Below are 20,354 nucleotides of genomic sequence, written 5' to 3' on the forward strand. Positions count from 1 at the left end.
ATGCCTTTGGCGAGAGCAACTATGCCACCCACTATCTGCCAATTTCACATTAGGATAGTCCAGCCTGATACACAGTCACTGCGATAGAATGAATCAAATGCCTTCCATGAGGTTATCTCGATACTTGGCACCGGTCGCTATTCCCAAGTCCATGAGAAACTCGACAACGAATGATCCGAAATTTCTTCAAGTTCCAAGGAGACCCACCAGAGGGTAGCCTTTGTTTAGCCGTGAATGAAGCCAATCACCAGATGCATAGCTAGGAAAGGAAATGAGGCTCCACCATTTCCTTCCCGAAGGAAGACAGCCTTGTCGTATCTGCAGCCTTGCCTGTCATAGCTGCGTCCATCATAGCCCGATCTGATAGACCTGGAAATCAGATAATCGCCGAAGATCAGATAAATAGAGAGTTGTCACAATTTCCAATTTCACTTTCTGACCATTTCTGCTCATCCAATATCTCGCATCTCCCTCATTGAAACGACCTCTCTTCCTCCGTTCGAGGTTTCGCTACTTAACCCACATCAACCATCCAAGAAACGACTATGATCTACCCTCGCTCTACATGCTCTGCCACGGCCGTCGCTAGTCCACCGCGCAGCCTATGGCACACATCTGACGCCGTCGCATTCTCTGGCGGCACCCAATACGAAGACACCATCAAGAAATGCTGTGGCCTCACGACCGACATCACATCGTACGATGGTGGCTGCTTCGCATTCTGCAATGTGAACGGCAATGGCAGCGAGGTGGTTTCCTGCATCAACCAGACCGGAGTAATGAATGCCGAATATTTCTATTCCAAGAAGTCGAGTGCAAGTCGATTTTCTACGCCGGCAGTGGGGTTGGTGCTTCTGGTGGCGACGAATATGTTTCTGGGGTCGCTGTAAACAAAAACACCTGTACTGGAGGGGACTGATTCATCAATTCTGAGAATGCAATGCCTGCATTGTGTAAATTAATGAGTTCTCAATTACACAAGTTAGAGACCCTTGGAAACTCGATGTTGTGTCGAATTTTCTTTCGCGTTGTCCAGTATGTCGCTCATTGCCATTCTGGTATGCCGCGTTTTGGGGCCGAACCGTCCGTCCAACGCGACTCCGACCTACTGTCTCTATATATACGGGAAGAAAGAATTATAGGCGCTGTCAAGTAGAACATATTACGTGTGTAATTGGCTTTTGTGAAAAGCGGACATTGTTCAGATCAATATAACCGGAATATGGTGCGAGACTTGTACCGGTGGGGTTGAAGAGGATGTTGTTTTTGTGGGGGTTGACGAAGTGGTAGTTGGAGGCTGAGTAGGCTGAGTAGGAGTTGATGGGGTCGATGTTGAGGTAGAGGTTGAGGAAGTAGATGGTGAGGATGTAGATGTCAGTAACGAGGATGTTGCGACAAATGCCTGCAAGCCCGATGCGAGACGATGTGTTCCGGGCCCAGATAACACGGCGCCAAGAGCTTGATATCAAATTCATTCAGATGACCAGACTAACTGCCTGCTAGGAGGAAGAAATCAGCATCTAACGAATTGAACGTGTCGCAGAACAAAGACTCGCATTAGGGGCGTATATACAAGTACATGCACGCAGGCTAAGACGAGGCAAATCCTCCCCGGTACCCAACCCTGCTAGAGTAATAACAACAGTGAACAAGAGCTAAACAAAATCGCTATATCCGACTCTAGTAGAACATAATTCACCAAAGAACAGTTCATGAATCCCGCGGCGTATCGGGGTCATATCGCCAGCGGCGCCTGTTCTCCAGAACCCACCAACGCGCCACATGCACGGCCTCAGTGAGCCATTGCCCGGCGGCGGCACCATCGCGCCGCTGCACGAGATCAATCAGGGCTACGACATCAAGCTCCTCGTCCGGCGCGAGCTCGAAGGGATCAGTCTCGATGTTGGTGAACCGCCACGGGGCGTCGGCGACGAGGGGGAAGGTGAGGCGGTAGGGCTTGGAGGCGGATCGCATGGCCGCCCACGTCCCTCCGGGATTCATCGTGGTGAACTGCCACTCTTGTTTGCCGTCTTTCTCGGGAATGAGAGGGCGGATTAATGATTGGCCTTCGTAAAGGGGGAACAGGTCTTTGACGATGTTCATGGATTCGGCGTTGAGGGAGGAGCTTTCGATGAGAAGATCGAGGATGGTTGGGAGAATTTGCGTGGAGAGAACGGGGGCATTGATTTCGATCTGGGGTAGCTTGGGATGGGCGAAGAAGAGAGGGACGTGAAAATTGCCGACATGGGGATCGTGGAAGGCTGTGATGCCTCCATCGTTGGGGAGGGAGATGCCACTGCAGTGCTGTTAACGGGGCATTTTGGATAATTCCTGTGTAGGGAAGACTTACTGGTCACCTGCCATGACAAGAAGAGTCTCATCGGCGATTCCAAAATCCTCCAAAAGGTCGAGGATCTCGGAGATCCATTCGTCTTGGTAGGCAATGGTGTTGAGATAGCGGTTCACCTTCTCGTTGAGTCCATCTTGGGGACCCCCGATCAGATCCTCGTAGTCGCCCGGTCGAAAAAACGGCGTGTGGGTGTTGTGGGTGAGGTGGGTGATGAAGAGACGATTGTTGGTGAACTCATTTTCCTCGAGAGCATCACGGAGATACATGCTCAACAACTTATCCTCATGGCCATGGTGGTTTTCTTCATCATTTTCCTCTGGGATATAAATTGCTCCTTCTTCGTCGATCGACTCCCTCGTCATGACGTCCGTGAATCCCAGGTGAGGAAGAAGATAGCCCTGATGGTCCCAGGTACCGTAATGGGTCTGCACCCATCGGCTGTACCACGGCCAGGATCTCCAATCGTCGGGTTCTCCCGTGGTGCTTTGCTGATTGTTCAAGGCTTCAAAGATGTGAGGTAAACACGGTTGGTAAGGGTCGTGAAGGTATTCGAGATTGCCTTCGCAAGCCATAGGATTCAGACCGCAGAGAGTGCCCGTGACGCTTTTCACGGTATATGTACTAGATGTATATGCATTGGTGGCACTGATACCACCATAGGGCCTGGGACGGTCGGTGTCGTTACCGAATCCGGTCTTCAATCCGGTCAACATCTCAGCGGTACGGGTGAGGTTGGAAAGTCGGTCTTCCACCCCTTGGGGTATCTGTCCTCCGAAGTTGTCTCTGACAAGCTTCATTATATAAGAGTCAGAGCGGAAAGGCCACGAGTCCTGCCGAGTGCTCTCTAGCTTAATAATAATGAGATGCTTGATCTTGACGCTTCCGTTGTGAAGAGCTTCACGCAGAGGTTCCAAGATCTCATTCTGGAGATTGGGTGTGTGGAGAGGGTCAAGCAACGGATTGTAGCGGTCATCGTGGTAGTTGTTGTGCACGGTAGGGTTGGACCTATTCGCTGGGAAGGGAGACCATTCTGGAAATTCATTCGATTCCTCTTCCACTTGCAGCCAGTCAAATTGCGGGAATTTATCCATAGCAGTCCGGTCTCCCAGCCAGCTGACGTCGCCTGGCAGGTTCACCGTAGTGACATGCGCTGGTTGGTACTTGTGGCCACCGAACGGCGCCAGGGGCAAGGACTCGGAGAAGAAGCTGTAAGTCACATTGCGAGGACGTATAAGGGCAAGGAAAAGGACTATCAGGGTACACAGTGTGACCGTGATGCGAACAAAAAACGGATAGCTTTTCTGTTCAGATACGTCCTGGGACGCATCTAGCATGGCTATAGACGGGCTTTCGCTGATATCATCGTCAGAATCATCCATCGCAATCTCCTCGTAATGGGCCGCATTTGATTTGGGGTTCTGGCCGCGACACCGGCGAATGGCAGCAGACCAAACCGAGCCCCAGATGTCCAAGAACCCTTGGGTGGCCCGAAGGAGATATGGGGTGGCAAAGTAGGCGCCGATCCAGATGAATGCCTCGACAGCGAACGCAGTAGCCAACGCACTCAGGACTGTCTTAGCAGAAGGCCTGCCCCGGTAGAAATGTTTCCCGCGCCGCCAGTATATTTCCATGCCAGTGGGAACGTAATAAGCAATGTTGACGGCGACCATCGAGGAGGTGTATAGACTGGGATAATATTAGCATCCAAACCTTTCCCGAGAGATGTCACCGCAGTTCTCACCTGAACACCACCGTCAGCGCAGCCGCGATGTTAACCCCCGCGGGGGACTGAAATTCCCGGTTCAGCCCGCATACGACTAGGATAAGCAGGGCATCAACCAGAAAGAATGAAGTGCCCCAGACACAAATGGAGAATATCGTTAAGCCATCAATGTGGACCAGGAGGTGGAAGAATTTGGAGAGCAGGATGGCGATAAATGTGACTGAGAAGAAATAGGCGCGAGAAGCTGGCCAGGCATGGTCAATGTACGCCTGAGGCGATTGCGCGACAGCCAGAGCGAACGAGAGCGAGGCGTAAAATCGATTCAGAAACCATTGCGAAATGCCGCCGGACGACGAACTCGGAAACTTCATGGCGCAAAAGGGAGCTCTGGCACCGCCGACATGTGCAGACGCTACGGCTGGAAAAGTCGTAAATTAGCGATTCAAGTCGACGCGGAGAAGACAGCCGAGCGATCAAATTCAGATGAGGTCGGCATGCGAGAGACAGTCGACTCGGAGATGGTCCCTATCGATTAAATACAATCTGGAGGTCGAGGCGTGGGGGAGGAAACGACAAAGGGGTATATGACAAGGAAAAGCATCCGCAAAATTCCGGGTTCCCCAGGAGATGCCGGGCACAGCGCAATGATAGCAGGCCGCTCTCAATCTATAAGTTGCGCTCTTGGCCCCCCACCTCAGACGAACTTGGCAGAACTGGGAGTTGCTTTCGGAGGCCTCCAGACGAGCGAGCGAGAGTGGATATCGGGTCCAACAGCTGGGGCGCCTGAGTGTCCATATATACGGGTCGATTGATAGGACGACGCTTCCCTGAAGTCACGAGCACGAGCACATGAGCACTTTCCACAATCGGCAAATTTGTTGCACGCTAGTTGCCTGCCTGATATTTCGGGCTCCCATACTGACGCACCCGCGTGGGCACGTGGGCACGTGGGCACGTGGACCGTCGGTTGATCATGTTTATTTGGATGCAGAGACAGGTATGTATACAGTTCACTGCTCGAATGGGTAATTCAGGCAATGCGCTATTCGGGCAATTGAGATGTAGCCATCCATGCTCCAATTGGTCAGGTCCGCTAGACTAGCAAATTTTAGGCCCGCAGCCTCGAGGCGCATATGGGGTCGAACTTAAGATCTATTTCGTATTTGATTTATCTATCAATCAAAGCTGCTGCAATGCACAGCCAGTCTTAAGTAGCCTGGAGCCAATTTGCATTCTGGATTTCTTGCCGATGGTCTGATGCTCAAATACACATGTCACAAATAGATAGACGCGAGAAGCTTACAGGACTGGTTGGTCTTTCATTTTGCGGCCATAGAGAATAGCCCTTGATGGAACGTCAATCTGGCTTTCAAAAAACGTCAGAAAAAGGAAAACAAAAAAATAAATAAATAAATAACATCCGAATCATAATCACGTCGCAGACACAATGCAGGGACTCAGTGCTTTCAATGCTCAAAACGAATGTGCTGGCGTTGCGGTGCGCAAGCCAGCGCCCGCGCCTTGCTTGACCGACCCGACTGAGATTCCACATCTATTCCATCGGCTTCCGCTCAAATAACTTCAGAATATGCTCGCCATCACACGCAGCAGCCACATCCAAACTGGTCCGCTGGCGCGCATCTTCCGCCATCGGATCCAATCCCATCTCCATCAACAGCTTGAAACGAGCCACGACCCCGTCTGCCCCATCCTTTCTACCAAAGGTCGACCTGACCTTTTTCGCAGCCAGCTCATGAAGCAGCGAAGAGCCCATATCGTTGCGCGCAAAGAAGTCTGCCCCCAATGATTTGAAGAGATCGAAAATGGGGTCCTTGGTTTGGTCACCCTTTTCGAGTTCGAGCAAAGCGTATCGTGACGAGAAGCCTCGCTGAACGTACTTGAATAGTGGGGTATCTCCCTTGTTGTTCCGCGAGTTGATATCCACGCCCGCTTGCATGAATTGGTTCAACAAATCGTTGGCCTTTCCGGCAGTTGCGGCTTTTCCTGCCAGGTGATGAAGTCCTGTATTTCCATCGGAGTCCGGCTGCAGAGGGTCGGCTCCGTTTCGAAGCAGCAACTCACAAATGTCCCATTTTTGTTCGCTTAATGCGTAATGAAGGGGTGTATTGCCAACATGGTCGGGTTGATGTACGAGACCGGGAGCAGTTTTGATGAGGTCTTGCAAGCTCCCGGGGCTCGACTCGTCCAGCCTGCTGGAGACAGCGCGGTTGGTGATGAGATGATGAAGAATCGTTCGGCCATCGTTGTCCTGTACGGTGGCATCTGCTCCACGCTTGAGGAGCACTCGGATCACATCTTTTGCAACAGCTTCCTCCCCACCTGCGGCGTCGATCTCAATTTGACAATTCTGCGGTCTTTTGGCCGCGGAGAGGATCAGCGTGCAGCCATTGGGGTCTCGATATTCAAGATCCAAGGACGGCAGCTGAAGGAATGGATCGAAAAGATGTCCGCCACTCAAAATCTCGTGGATTACGGTGCAAGGATAAGACTTCCAGTTCTGGTTTGGATCTTCTTCGTCATCTGTAGACTCAAAGGGAGAGTGAGACGTGGTCCCTGCCACCTGGACGTGCTGCTGAAAGGAAGCGTATGGATCTGCCCCATGTTCGAGCAATATTTTCATCACACGTTTCCGATCGGCAGAGGAGGTCTCTTTCTTGCGGCGGAAAGAGGATGTGTCATTGATCGCGGCGCGAAGGAGGGGAGTCATCTCAGAGGCGATAATCTGAGTTTGACTCAGTTGCCTGTGCGTTCCTTGAGGCTTCGTGGGACCCGGCCGCCTCAGATTGGCATAATCACCTTGGGAGAGTAGCACTTCCAGGGTACCAGTCTCCGCCAGGTCGATGGCTGAGAAGATGGCCGCTGCGCTGACTTTGGCGCCATAAGCTAGGAGTAGTTTGATTGCATCCAAGTCATTAACTGCCAGCGACAAGCACGTCTGCCCAGCGTTGTTGGTGGCATTGACATCGGCTCCACTCTCAACCAAGATCCTCGCGGCTTCTTTATAGAATGGCCCCTTGTAATCTGTGCAGCACAGCGCAAGTTGTAAGGGAGTCAATCCATTCTGATCGCGTAGCTCCAAATTAGCCCCCATATCTATCAAGTATGGCAGAGCCTTCTCGACCTGCCACCAGCTATCCCCAGATGCGAGCTTATGAAGGGCTCCTTTAGAAATCACAGTCTCATAACCTTTGCGGTGATAGACATATTCACTTCTCTGCGCGTTTATGTCAACGCCAATGATCTCAACGAGTACTTTCAAAACCTTCATGTTGGGCAATGAGCGGTTACATGCGGTCAGTATCAGAGGCTGGATTGACGATCGACGACATTGCGACTCCTTCTCCATTTTTTGACGCCATTCGTGGTCGTCGAAGTTTGCAGCAGCTTCACGAGTTGCAACACGAGCTAGGAGCTCATCAAAGCCCCAATCCACAAGAATATGCAGAAGGCTTTTGCCCTGCCAAGTAACCCCCGCAAGATCCTCTCCGGCAGCGGCTCGTTCTTCAAAGAGATCATATTGCCTACCGGCGAGTAATCTGGTCATGAAGCGATGTCGTGTTTCCAGGGCCGAGCGCGCTGAAATGTCCCCAAGATTTTTGAATTTTCCACTATTTCTGAATGCACGCTTTGTCGCTTCCAGACGGCATGTGCACAGGAGGTAATCCTCGTTATCTTGGGCATATTCAATTGGCTTTGCATCGGGCGTGCTCGCCGCCAATCTCGTGATACAGTCCACAGTGTACTCACGTCCGGAGCGAATGGCCTCACCGAAAGTCCGTGGAATGATACTGCCTTTCTCAGCCAAATGAGCGCCGTGCGAGACGAGCATGTTGAATATCTCAGGTAATCGAGTTGTATCCTGCTCAGTAGATAGCTGTGTCCAGCCACGTACTTTCTCTGCGTGGTCGCGCGCTTCGCGGAATGGACGCTTTTCCTCATCCAGAACCACCCCAGCTGCCTTGAGGACTTGTCCATGGTACGAATTGTGGATAAAGCCATTCCACAGCTCCTGCTCCGCCTCGAATTCAGCGCACGCTTGAAATGGGGAACAATATTTCTCGTCCAACAGATTGACATCAGCGCCAGCTTCAAGCAATGCTTGGACCGTTTCAGGACGACCAGAGCGACAGGCATGATGTAGAGCTCCTCGTCCATTTCTGTCTTTCTTGTCTATAAATGAGCGGCGTTTTTCTTCGTCCAGAGCTTTAAGTTTGGACAGGAGAAGACAGACAATACCCGACTGGCGTGCCCGAGCTGCAATATGCAACGCGGTCATGCCATCCCGCGTAGCTTTGAACAGGTCTGCGCCAGCATTGAGCAGCTTGAAGACGTACTCCTCAGATATCGAGGCCGCAAGGTGCAAAGGGGTGATGTCACGGTGATCAACAGGATCCACATTTTTGCAAACTCGGAGAACGAAATCGAGAGGTCGCTCATTCATCGGCAAATGAGTTCTGTCACCCGATTGCGAGCAAAGCGTATGCAAAACACTTCTTCCGTGAATATTCTTTTGGTCTACCTCCAAACCACAGGAGACGAGGTGTTTGAGAAAGTCTGTCTTGTTCGAAGAATCACTCCTAGCAGCCTCCATAAGTGGGGTGTTTCCTTCATAGTCCGTGGCAGCAGGATCGAGACCAAGGCGTACAAGCTGGTCGAACCGCTCGTTAGTTTGGCAGCATTCATGCAGGAGCGTGCGGCCTTTGTAGTCGCGCGTATGAAGTTGGGCACCGGAATCAAGCAGCAGTTCGAAAAGTTGAGGCTTTTTGTTGAAGCTGCTCATTGAATCCCATTTGATGTTTTTGAAGAGGGCAGTCTGGCCCTTGTGGTTTTTTGCCTCAATGTCTGCGCCCGCTTCGAAGAGAGGTGACACGAAATTGTCATTGTCTTGGACACAATGTAGTGGAGTATCGCCCTGTCGGTTCTTCAGATTGGGATTGGCCCCTGCAGATATCAAAGCCTGGACCAACGATTCTTTCTCTTTCCTCATACTAGAGCTGTTCATTACAAGATGAAGTGGGCCATTCCCCTCAGAGTCCGTTTTATGAACATCGGGCTTGTAAGAAAGGAAAGCGAGGGCGCTTTCCGTGTGGTAACTAGCCAGTCGGCATAGCAACGGAGTTTTGCCATCTTTGCTCGTCTGCTTGTTGATGTCGACAACTCCAGTGCTCAAAAGCACGGGCAGCAGCTCTTTGTCCGTTTTCCCATCAGTGTGTAGCGGTGTGTTGCCATCATCAGTTTCTGCCGTGGGATCTGCACCTGCTTCCAGCAGTGATTTAATCAGGTTGATGTTGTTTTTACAGGCGTAGTGAAGCGCCGTCGAGCCATCCACCGTTTTCATATGAACGTTCGCCCCAGCGTCCACAAGAAGCTTAACGCACTCGGCTGAAGCTTTGCCGGAGGAAGAGCGATAGTCTTTGCAAAGCGCATGAAGCGCAGTAAAACCCCTGGGCTCTGAATACTTCCGGCGGCGATTGCCGACACCCACACATACTATACCAGCATACTCATCCTCAGCGTCTGCACAGTGCATATTTGGGTCAGCGCCTGCGCGGACTAGGACCTCAATTGTCTTCTGGTCACCACTCCGACAGGCTTTGAATAGGGGAGTGTCTCCCAGTGTCTTTGAATTGACATCAACACCCGGATGTTGAAGAATCAGATCCACGATGGGTGCATGGCCTGCCAGCGCTGCCCAGCCCAGTGCTCGGTGACAGGCGTCAAGATCTTTCAGAAATGGCATGAATGCAGCCACAGCCTCGAGATGACCGTTTTGGCACGCGTACATCAGCGGCGTATGCCCCACTGATGTTGGTGCATTTCCACAAAATCTTCCCGGTGTTTCCCTGGTTTTGGGAGTCAGGGGGTCAACTCCGGCATCAAGCAAGACCTTGATAACCGCAGCATGATTGTTGGAAGCAGCTTGGTGTAGCGGCTTCAGGCCTTGAGTTCCCTCTGCATCAGGCTCTGCTCCATTGGCAATAAGAACCCGGGCAGCGTCAGCATGTCCAGCACTAGCTGCCCAATAAAGAGGTGTATTTCCGCGTTCGTCTCGTGCCTCTGTTTCAGGTTTCTCCTTTTGGAACAAATGTATGGCATACTGATCGAGGCCGGTCCAAGCGGCAACGTGAAGTGAGGTCAGGCCTTGGATTGACGGGCTGGGCCATTCAACTTCTAGCCAGGCCAAGAGCTTCTGCTTGTCCTGTAGGAAGCTATCAAGCCTTTGATGTATAGCGGTCATGTCTGATCCAGCAAGGGCTGCGCGACGAGCATGTGTATACCAGTTTCCCGTTGCATACTCCATAAAAGGAAATTGTAGACGCAGGGTGCTTTGTCTCTCCTTTTTTGGGTGAAAAAACTCATAGCTACTATCCCTGCGGCCTCGGTTCTTGGGGGTTATCGGCACGTTATCGAGGCAGCCGGCAGTGAGGTAGTCTAGACAAGCAGTAACAAGTCGTTGATTTGTTGGCCCAGCCTGCAGTACGGGGTATGTCGACCCATCCGAGTCGCCCGAACGGGTATACCCCTTGAGAAACTCCGTGAATGAATGGTGAACAACGGAGACGGTCTCATCGGGAAGAACCTCCAGGAGAGGGCCACAGGCTGCCCTGACTAGATCTTTGGTCTCTTTGAGACTGTGAACTCGGCTTGAACTGTACGTACTCTTGACCATTTCGGCCATTTCCAGAAGCCGAAGAGGGCGCGTAGCATGAGTAACGAACTGCAAGACAAGATGCTGAAGTTCATCGGGGACATTGGATCGTTTCGCGTGCTCCCGTAAGAGATCATTATACATCACGTTGAGGTCTGCTGGCAAAGCTTTCAGGACCTCCCGCGCGTCGGCACCAGGCTCGACGAAGGCATCCATTGAAAGCTTTGCATATAGGAAGAGGCCATTCGCCCGACCGGGGATGGCTTCCTCGATGACCTTCCAGGAGTCGTGAGGCACAGGTGAGTTGCGCAGTCTGTATTGCACGTAGGCCGCGATATCGCTATCAACGAGTCGCTCTTCCAGTCGGATTTGCGGAATGGAGAATGATCGCAAGGAGCTCTCCACGATCGCGACCGGACGCGAGGTGATCAAAACCTTGACGTTGGCCGGTCGCCACTGTCCCAGGGCGACCAAGTCGCGTAAGAATCCATCATTGCCTTGATCCATCTCATCCAAGGCGTCGGTGACACAATAAGCCTTGGGGAATACTGCTAATGCCATCTTAAGATCCTTCCAGAGGTCGGCAAAGGATAGACTCTCGATGGACCGTCTGTTGTCAATATATTTCTTCAATTTGACCTGTAGGGGCGGGCTGTAATTCAAAACTTGACACAGCCAGTCCCGAAGCGCGGCCACCGGTTGATGGTTGGCATCGATGATTTGGCGAAAGAAGAAATGAAGCACTGGGACGTCTTCTTTGCGTAGTTGGTCGATGATCGACGCAGCCATGACTGACTTTCCCGACCCCGGAATGCCCTTTATCCATAGAAGGCCATGTTCTTCGCCTTCCTGCCACTGTTGATAAGTTGCTGAGGATGTGAGCCATCTTCCTGTGCCCACCAGATGTGAGGCGCGATGTCTGGAATATTCACTCCTCTCCTGGTCGTATGGCGTGGGCTGTAACCACTCTCGAATCGCGACGAGATCATGCGTGGGCAGCGGCAGGATGTTGTCGGAGTTGAAATCGCGGACATCACCCGGGCCCACGAGAATCGTGTCATTTCCCTCATCGGACGAGGACATGATGCGTTTCTGTGGTAGATGGATGGTTATTGACAACGTGGAGTTGGGGAACCACCGGGGGAAATCAAATGCAATCGAAGTTGAGCCGCAGCGGAGTGAGTCGCTCCGCCACTGCTGCCTTGGGACCCCTTTTTTCGCCCCGACTGGGTGCTTGTGCTCTGTGATTAATCGAGGCTGCTTGGAAGTTCGTTGTGACCGTCGATGTCAAGTTATCACGGGAAAGTTATAACTAATAGTGCCGCCTGATCATAACAACAGCTTGTTCGGGTGGCTCCCATATCAAATCTGGCCATCATCCACGGCCCCCACGCTACATCGTCTTTAGTGGAGAAAGGTTTGGATTTGGCAATATCTACCTAGCTACTTCGGCTAAGACTAAAAAGCTTCATGTCTACCTAGGACACTGAAACACGGAAAACTCGCAAACCCAAAAAAAGAACAAGAGAGAACAAAAAATCAAGAAGAACCCAGTGATACCTCCCTCCAAGACCAATGTCTGTACGCCCATGTTTTCTAGATCGTCCATGAATTCCAAAGAATGTGGTATCAAGGCCAACACCACTCCATCAGTTTCCGTATTTCTTAAGCTTCATGAAGGGCAGTTCTGCCTCCTTGAGATCCGGATCCGGCAGCATGTCTATGAGTTCCTTCCTATCATCACTCACCAGTACACGGCCCTTGTTATCAGGAGCGGTGGCAGTGAATAACATGTAATACAGCAAAGGCCCACCCAGTCTGGGAGTACTATATGCGGTGAATTTGCCCTCGAACAGACTGACCTGGACCGTCGTCCAAGGTATCATGTCTGTGCCCATATGGTTTAACCGAACATCAAGTTTGATGACAGGCGTTTCCATGGCTCCACTGCTGGTTACGAAATCCAGAACGCCGATAATCATGGTGTCGGGAATCGCCGCCGGTTTAGGCACGAGAAGTGATCGGATGTCGTCTTCATAGATCGTCATCATGCTTGCTCCGCTGTCTTCCATCATCTCCAGAGTGCCCGTAGTGTTCGTCCCCGGGAGCCGAATATTCAGCTTTTTCTGATATTGTCAAAAAATAGGCGGTTAGAATGTCTCTCGCGTGAGGATAATAGCTTGGGTATTCTCACCCAGTGCATGAAATGATTGTCGGTCGGCAGTGAGAACTTGGCACACTTATACAATGGCCCAGGCCCATGAAGCTATACCATCCAAGTCAGCATCTTCTCTCACAATACATCTGGCAGAGCATACCCCTTCAATCCACCATGACCGTTCATTGTCTACCTCCTTCTTAATCTGGTCGAATTCTTTCCAGTCAAAGGATCGCGGCTGACAGATTTGCCGGCCCTCGGTCCAGTAGGTGACCAGCCCTGGATTCCAACCCAGTGCGCCCGACCTATATGCGTCGATGATAGAATTGACATTGCACAGCTCTCCATACTTGTCTTTCCTTTCCAGGCCCTGTTGTATTCTCTTGAGACTATGAAGACGCTCAACAACGGGGAGGCTTAGTCCCTCGGGCTCTGAGGCGATCATTTGACTGTTTGGAGAATCAGCTCTGATCTCGCCAGTCCCGTATTTCGGTGCCATACTCTCGTAGTTCCTTCTTTCCTTCAAAGTATCCCAACCTGATCTGAAAAGTTGCGACGTTGATATTGTCTTCGATTCTTTCCTTGCATCTCTCAATCTGGCCCTCCAGGTCGCTAGAAATGCGTTAAACTCCGAGAGCGTCTCATCAGTGGTGCACTTACTCTTCACTCAAATCTGGCTCGGAATCAGTCCATCCTTCAGGGAGATTGTCGTACAGTGGTTCCCCTTCATGCTTCCACCTGGGATGACGCGGAGGCTTGGGCGGCTTGGGAGAGACGGCGATCTCTCCTACATATGAATGATCAAGGTCCAACTTCGGCTTTTCCTTCTCTGGTTGAGAGTTAGAGGGCAGCACGGAAGAGAGCTGTCCTGCCTTCTCCACAATACGCTGGCGCGGCTTTCTTTTGGCGGTGGATTTGGTGACTCGGGTAGAAGGCGAATCTCTGATCGCAGGACTCGGGGTGCGAGAAGGCTTCGGCCGGTTGATATTTCGTCGAGGCATTTTGAAAGACGTTTTTTTTGAGCACGGTAGAAGTGGAATCGGACAAGAAAATGGTCTCCGATATGAAAAGCCCCGACGTCTCCGCTGGGGAATGAAAAATGTCTCGATCTTTCAGAGCTTCAAATGGCATATGGCATTTATGAAATAGTCACTACGTGGACCGAAAGCGCAGACAAAGACAGATAAAAAGTTGTCAAGTTACTATTTTTCACGATCAAAGAAGTTTCCATGGCTAGCCTATCAAAGAAGCCTTTCCGCGGACACGAATGCACCGGGTTCTCAAGTGGCTTACGATGCTCGAAGCGAGGCGCGAGTTGTCTTTGAGTGTCCAAAAATATGTCTATCGACTCTGCCGCTCCATGGATCCAAGATAAAGGGGGATACGCAAAGATCTTCATTGACGCGACGTCCAATGCATCAATCACCCTTTGTGAAGAAACAACGAGGTAAATATGCGCAATCCTGTCATTTACTAGAAATCTAAGAGCGGCCAGTGCTTTGGAAAGGCAGCTCCAGGCTACCTAATACTGGTGGGGAATGAGGATGCATTGATCTATGCACTGTGGATGAACCACGAGTATCGACTGGCAAGCATGAAAAACATCACATTAATCATATCGACAAGTCATCATGGAGGAGCTAAGGTTGGTTTCCAGGAGGCTTTTACGCAAGTGAACCGGAAAGCCTTTGAAGCAGCCGCAATGCGCAATTTTTATTGAAGTCGATAGTATCTAGCAGCAAATAATTACATATAGTTTATCCACCGGCGAGGGCCGTTCATAGAGTAAAATTCCACAACCAACATTGAGGCTCTCTACTGAGAAGCTTGCCACGCCTTGATATAGGTGGGCATGTTCATCAAAAATTCCGTGCGCTTTGCCTCCCATCCCAGCGCGGTCTTTGCGCGGGAGCCGTCTGACTTGCTGACCAGGGCCAGCGCCTCAAAGAACGGATTGCCCTGAGTACCAGTGTACTCCACAGGAGCCGTCACGCCCAGAGCAGCTTTGGCCGCTTCTATAATCTCCCCCACCGACACAGTCTCCGTCAACAGATCAAACACTGGCCAGGAGCCCAGCCGGCCATCGAGACGGTCAATCGCAGCATGGAAGCCCGCAGCCACATCGTCGACATGAACGACGCCAGTCCGACTCCCGACATCAGCCGGTACCTGCACGGGCGAAGAGCCGCCGGACTTCGCGGCCTCGGCCACTTGACCCCACCAGGTCCCAAAGACCCAGGAGGCACGTCCGTAGATGGTATGAGGTCGCATAATCGCCACATCGAGCTTGTCCCGCGCAGCCAGGATAGCCTGCTCATGGGCAGGCCGCCAGGCAACCACCGTCGCCGGGTTACCCTGAGACGACTTGCTGCCGACGGGAGAGAGGTCATTGACACGCTTCGCGGGTGAGCCGTAAACCCAGGCGCCGGAGGTGTAAACAAATCCCAGCTTGGGGCCGACCATGCGCTCTTCGGCCAAGGCTTTCTCGCGCGTAGTCGCCGCTTGGATCACGCCGCTGAGGATCTTGTCGGCCTGCTGGTACGCAGAGGTCGTGTCCACCACGACATTGATGGCGTTGTCGATGATGATGGCGCTGAGCTTCGCAGGGTCGGTGATGTCATCTTCAATGGGGGTGATTTCGTTGGCCAGAAGAAGCTTCGCCTTTTCGGCGGTGCGTGCAGTGCCCCAGACTGTGTAGGTTCCCGCCTGGAGAAGCGATCTTGCTAGAGTGAGACCCAGGTATCCGGAGCCACCGAGGATCAGAATGTTTGGCATAGTCGGTGATCGTGAAGATGTTCACAGCTGGTTTGCTGGTTGAGGTATATGTAGGTGGGGCGAGGTAGGAACGCTTGAGTTCTTCAAGATGTGTTTGCGTCTGCTAGTCGACACGACTCAAGTATATATCTTTCCGAGCCGATCATTGTATTGCTTTCGCTTCAATCCCGTGCAGGTGTGAATGCTACCTGGATTTGTCAGTCGGCGATTGTCGCTGCCAATGTCCGTGGATATTATCAATTGAAGAGTGGAGTGAGTGGAAGGCTGAAAACTGGGGTTCGGCCCATAGCTGCATTGGGGGCCAAGCCAGACCAGAATCTGCCCGGAGATCGTCTTAAAGCCGGCGACCCACCGGACATAAAGGAGATTACGAGGCAGATTGATAATTCTCAGCTTCCAAGGCTGAACATCCACAGTTCGGCCCCGCGATTCGAATGGTGAAAGAAAGAAAGAGTTCGGCAGTGGATGGCGGTCTATGGCTGCCAACGCCGCGTTTTCTCTGAATATTATATGGGTGTTGAACAACTACGGGCGTATGGTTGGGACAGTGGCAAAACGCGGTCTGGTTCAGTCGTTTGATTCTATTTCATAATGATGGCAGCTAAGTAGCGCTGTGGTGCGCTTATCGAGCATATCCTAATGTCATTGCCAATGCCATTGATGGGATTCTAACACGCATGTTCCCCTAGGATTGGATCAATTGCCCTCTTCGCTGCCCTTCTGAGCGCCCTGTTCATCTTCCGACTCGCCCTCGACCGCAGCAAGCACATCCCGCTGCGATTTGTCTGCCTGCTTACTGGACGATGTCTTTGAGCTCTGCGGGGCGGCAGCAGACCCTTGATGGAGTTCAGCGGCTTCAATGCCGCCGGAGGTGAGGTAGAGGAAGTGGTCCATAGGATAATGGTCAATGTGGTTAAAAAATGGACCAAACCTGCAGAAGATCGTGAGTTATACGATAAACTGGATATTAGAAAGACGGGTGGTATCTTACGCTGCAGTCTGTTCTTCTTCCCGAAAAATGCGATCGTAGATCTCTCGCTGTTTGAACTCCTCCATCTCTTTTGTATATGCATCAAAGCTCACAGGGTTACGACCCAGGCCCTGTGCCTTGGCATTGTAAGTCTCGAAGATAGGACGTTCCAGAAGGAGACCGAGACCGGGAGCCTTCGGAATGGCAATGCGGGCCGGTCCATAGGTATCGGTGATGCGGCTTGGGGGACATCCGCTGCGAACGACCAGAGTCGCCATTGCGACCATCTTGCGAATCTGGTGCATCATGAAGCTCTGGCCGTGAACCTTCAAGCTGAGCCATTCCGTGCCATTGATAAGAATGGGGGTCGGGTTCACTTTGAAAGACTTGATGTGCCGCTTCGCAGAGGGATCCTTGTATGTCTTCTGAATAGTATAGTTATGGAAGTTCTTGGTGCCTTCGTAAAGACTCAGACATTCTTGCAGCTGGGAGACGCGCGAGGCAGGAACCCGATACGAGCGCTTAGCAGCCATGTAGGCATTTTTAACAGCCTTGATAGTGTCGCGAATCAACTGCTGGCGAGGATCTAGCTCAAAAGGTTTCTTGTCGTCTGGCTGCTCTGTCACCGACGGTCCAATAGTAGAGGGCTGTTGCTCCGTGGACGCGTCTGCGCTCTTCTCGGGCACGGCATCCGATCGTTCTTCCTCATCAGCGGATGGGTTTGTTTGGTCGGCGTCCATAAAGAGAGATTTCTCAACAATCGTTCGAATGTCCTCCGGGACATCTGCCAAGATTGGCTTGATAAATTTCTCATCGACTTCCTCCCACCATCCAGCAACCATCTCCTGTCTTGCTTTGACAGCATCCAGGTCACCTGCTTTCTCTGCGAGCTCCACAATCTTTCGCCCCATGTAGGTACTTGGGTGTGGAGGAAGCAGACAGTGGGTGGGCATCAGATACTCGTAGACTCGGGAGTCACAAAGCTGATAGCAGCTGAAGCCGCTGGTGGTCGGCTCGAAACCCCAAACGCGAATTTGCGGGCTGAGCTTTTCGTTGATCTTCTGGACAATATCATCATCCTCCACTATCATCTTCAGCGACACCACATTCCCTGCCGCATGAACGCCCTTGTCTGTGCGTGCGCAGCGCACAAAGGATGATTTCTTCGGATCCGTCGCATTCGCCTTGGAGATCGCCCCAGCCGCAACAAAGGCAGCGAAGAGGTCACCCTCAATGGTTTTCTGTTTCTCGTTGAATTGCATCCCAAAGTAGCCCGTACCGGAGTATCCTAGCAAAACAGCGACCTTTTTCTTCGGCCGACGCTCTTCATTGGCGATCTCTTCCTTGGAGAACTCGGTCGCATAGATCGGAGCTTGGACGGCCTCGCCATTTTCAATCTTGCGTCGCTTGGCCTCCGCCTTTCGCTCCATGCGTTCACGCTTGTCTATCGCTTGCCGACTTCCTTGGTTAGCCGCGGACGATAACGCCTGGTGGTCGGAACTTGCGGAACATACCTCCATTCTGCCCGTCCCATATCTCGGTTCTTACGCCTTCTACCACCTCCTTCAGCTCTTCCTGTGTTGTCGGCCATGGAGTGCGGGTGAAGATCTCGGATAGTCTGGGGCGCGGGTCGGCCTTGATCCAAATAGATCGAAGAAGAGGGTGGTTCCAATTAGCAGAGGTGTTGCGGGATTCACGGGAAAACGGGGCGCTTTCTGGGAGTCTGAGAGGAGCAGTAATCCCAGGCAAGTTGCGCTTCCAAAGAACGGAGGCACGCATGAACTCGAAAGTCTCGCAAAAACCAAGTCGCTCTGGCGATGCGACGCCGCGGAGGTTTTTTGATGATAGCTGACACCAGTTCGGGAATGGTTAGTGCCACGCTAGCCCCAATCGAGACGCAGCCACCTCAGGCAGCAAGAAGCTCTTTCATGTGACTTGGAGCTCTCGCCACAGTCGCATTCACTTCTGTTCTTCGCATTCACCAGGCCTGGCGCTTGCCCTGCGCTATCTCGCGCGTGTTTCCCCTCATATATAGTCCTCCCAACCCGCCACACCATTGGAAGATGACAGCTTTTTTCCGCCTTTGAACAATCCACCAGAAGCTCCGTCTTCCGATCCGCCGCTCTCTAAAACACCGACCACGCCCAACCTCTTCACATCCAATCTCCTGCGAAGCTTGATCGCAAGAATGGATCTCGCCAATACTCTCATTCGAAGCGTGGTGCGCGCCTTCTACGAAACTCGTCACATCCTTGTCGTGGATGCGCTTTTCCTGCACTCGGTGTACGATGCCCTGCGAAGGAATTGAAAGCTGTCTCAGTTGACTGATCTCGCCATAGTCTCCATGCCGAGGATCTGGCATTCTTAATGGGAATGCAGCAGAAGGATCTGCGCAAGCTGTGTGCCCGGCTGCGGGAGGACCGCCTGATCGCAGTGTATGGCTCGCGCTGACTGCGTTTGCTGACGCTGGACCTATCGTGAAACACCGGCTGACATGAAAGGGTTCTTGCTACAATATAGGAGCACGCGAGCTGAGATTCGCGACGGATCGACGCGCCCCGTGAACCGCGAATACTACTACATTCCCCTCCACCCGGTCGTCGACGCCATCAAATACAAAGTCTCGAAGTTGACGTCGACCATCAAGGCGCAGTACACCCCGAGCGAAGAGCGCAAGGAGTACATCTGCCTCCGGTGTAAGGCCGAGTGGACCGAACTGGATGTTCTCAGTCTGGTTTCCGAGGAAGGATTCGAGTGTCAGAACTGCGGTGCCATCTTGGAGCGCACAGAAGATGTCAAAGGCGCGGAAGGAATTGACCGAACTGGCCATGAGAAGAATAGCAAGCTCATGGCCCAATTGGACAAAATGCTCAAATTGTTGAAACAGATCGACACTGTGGAAATTCCGCCCAATGACTTTGACACTGCTTGGGACCACAAGGTCGACATCGCCCGCAACCAGCATACACACCCGGTCCGTGCTGCCATCCCTGTTCCTCCCAAACACCAGGACATTACCCGTGGCAACCTGAAGACGGACTCCGCTGCCTTGGAGATCTCCCTTACATCCACCGCAGAGAAGAGTGCCGCAGAGCAAGCCGAAGAGGCTGCTCGGAAGGCTGCCGTAGAGAAGCAAAATGCCCTGCCAGTGTGGCACACCCATTCTACTGTCAACTCCGCTACGGCGGCCGCTGCCCAGGCCAAGAACGAAGCGGGATTGCCTGTGAAATCGGAGCTTGGAGACGAAGACCAAAAGCCCGACATAGATGCACTCGACGACAAGGTCGCCGCTTACTATGCCGAGATGGAGAGGGAGAAGGCTCTCCAAGCCCAAGAAGACGCAAGCAGTGCCGACGAAGACTCGGATGAATTCGATGAGCAATTCGAAGACGTTGGCGTCTCGGGCGCAAGTGGACCTGGTACCCCTGCCACAGGGCCCGGTCCTACAAGTGTGCCCACTCCTTCGCCCGGAATTGCTGGTCTCAAGCGAGAACATGACACGGCATCTAGCGCAGCCCCATCTTCAATCGGCACACCTTCCACTCCCGCTGATGAGGGACCCGCGGCAAAGAAGATCAAGGTCGAGCCCGGGATCAACCCCGAACCGGCCATCAAATCAGAAACCGATGTGAAGATCGAACCCGGGGTGAAACAGGAGGAAGAATCCGATGAAGATGAGGAGGAATTTGAGGATGTATGATGGACAGT

General features: G+C 52.2%; 6 protein-coding genes across 6 annotated transcripts; 1 reads left to right on the forward strand and 5 right to left on the reverse strand.

Annotated features, from left to right (window-relative positions):
• Positions 1-1,710: 1,710 nt before the first annotated feature.
• N7459_001996 (Alkaline phosphatase-like alpha/beta/alpha) lies at positions 1,711-4,444 on the reverse strand (the record flags this gene model as incomplete). The annotated part of the gene is made up of 3 exons (XM_056941181.1): positions 1,711-2,296; positions 2,351-4,036; positions 4,092-4,444. 3 exons carry the CDS (start codon positions 4,442-4,444, stop codon positions 1,711-1,713), a joined length of 2,625 nt encoding a protein of 874 aa, XP_056803036.1.
• Positions 4,445-5,625: 1,181 nt separating this feature from the next.
• On the reverse strand, positions 5,626-11,826 carry N7459_001997 (uncharacterized protein; the record flags this gene model as incomplete). Its single annotated transcript, XM_056941182.1, has 1 exon — positions 5,626-11,826. One exon carries the CDS (start codon positions 11,824-11,826, stop codon positions 5,626-5,628), a length of 6,201 nt encoding a protein of 2,066 aa, XP_056803037.1.
• Positions 11,827-12,392: 566 nt separating this feature from the next.
• N7459_001998 (uncharacterized protein) lies at positions 12,393-13,902 on the reverse strand (the record flags this gene model as incomplete). Its single annotated transcript, XM_056941183.1, has 5 exons — positions 12,393-12,869; positions 12,938-13,009; positions 13,062-13,350; positions 13,403-13,513; positions 13,562-13,902. 5 exons carry the CDS (start codon positions 13,900-13,902, stop codon positions 12,393-12,395), a joined length of 1,290 nt encoding a protein of 429 aa, XP_056803038.1.
• Positions 13,903-14,716: 814 nt separating this feature from the next.
• N7459_001999 (NAD-dependent epimerase/dehydratase family protein) lies at positions 14,717-15,676 on the reverse strand (the record flags this gene model as incomplete). The annotated part of the gene is made up of 1 exon (XM_056941184.1): positions 14,717-15,676. One exon carries the CDS (start codon positions 15,674-15,676, stop codon positions 14,717-14,719), a length of 960 nt encoding a protein of 319 aa, XP_056803039.1.
• A 696-nt stretch (positions 15,677-16,372) lies between these two features.
• N7459_002000 (pseudouridine synthase PUS2) lies at positions 16,373-18,494 on the reverse strand (the record flags this gene model as incomplete). The annotated part of the gene is made up of 3 exons (XM_056941185.1): positions 16,373-16,607; positions 16,668-18,090; positions 18,161-18,494. Coding segments are annotated over 3 exons (1,992 nt in total), but the record flags the coding sequence as incomplete, so codon positions are not given.
• Positions 18,495-18,834: 340 nt separating this feature from the next.
• N7459_002001 (putative transcription factor TFIIE complex alpha subunit) lies at positions 18,835-20,346 on the forward strand (the record flags this gene model as incomplete). Its single annotated transcript, XM_056941186.1, has 3 exons — positions 18,835-18,929; positions 18,986-19,081; positions 19,167-20,346. The coding sequence occupies 3 exons, from the start codon at positions 18,835-18,837 to the stop codon at positions 20,344-20,346; spliced, it is 1,371 nt and encodes a 456-aa protein (XP_056803041.1).
• Between the last annotated feature and the right edge of the window lie 8 nt (positions 20,347-20,354).

This window comes from Penicillium hispanicum (assembly GCF_028827665.1).
Source record: "Penicillium hispanicum strain IBT 35686 chromosome Unknown utg000002l_segment0_segment0, whole genome shotgun sequence".
In the NCBI taxonomy this organism is placed as follows: Eukaryota; Fungi; Ascomycota; class Eurotiomycetes; order Eurotiales; family Aspergillaceae; genus Penicillium; species Penicillium hispanicum.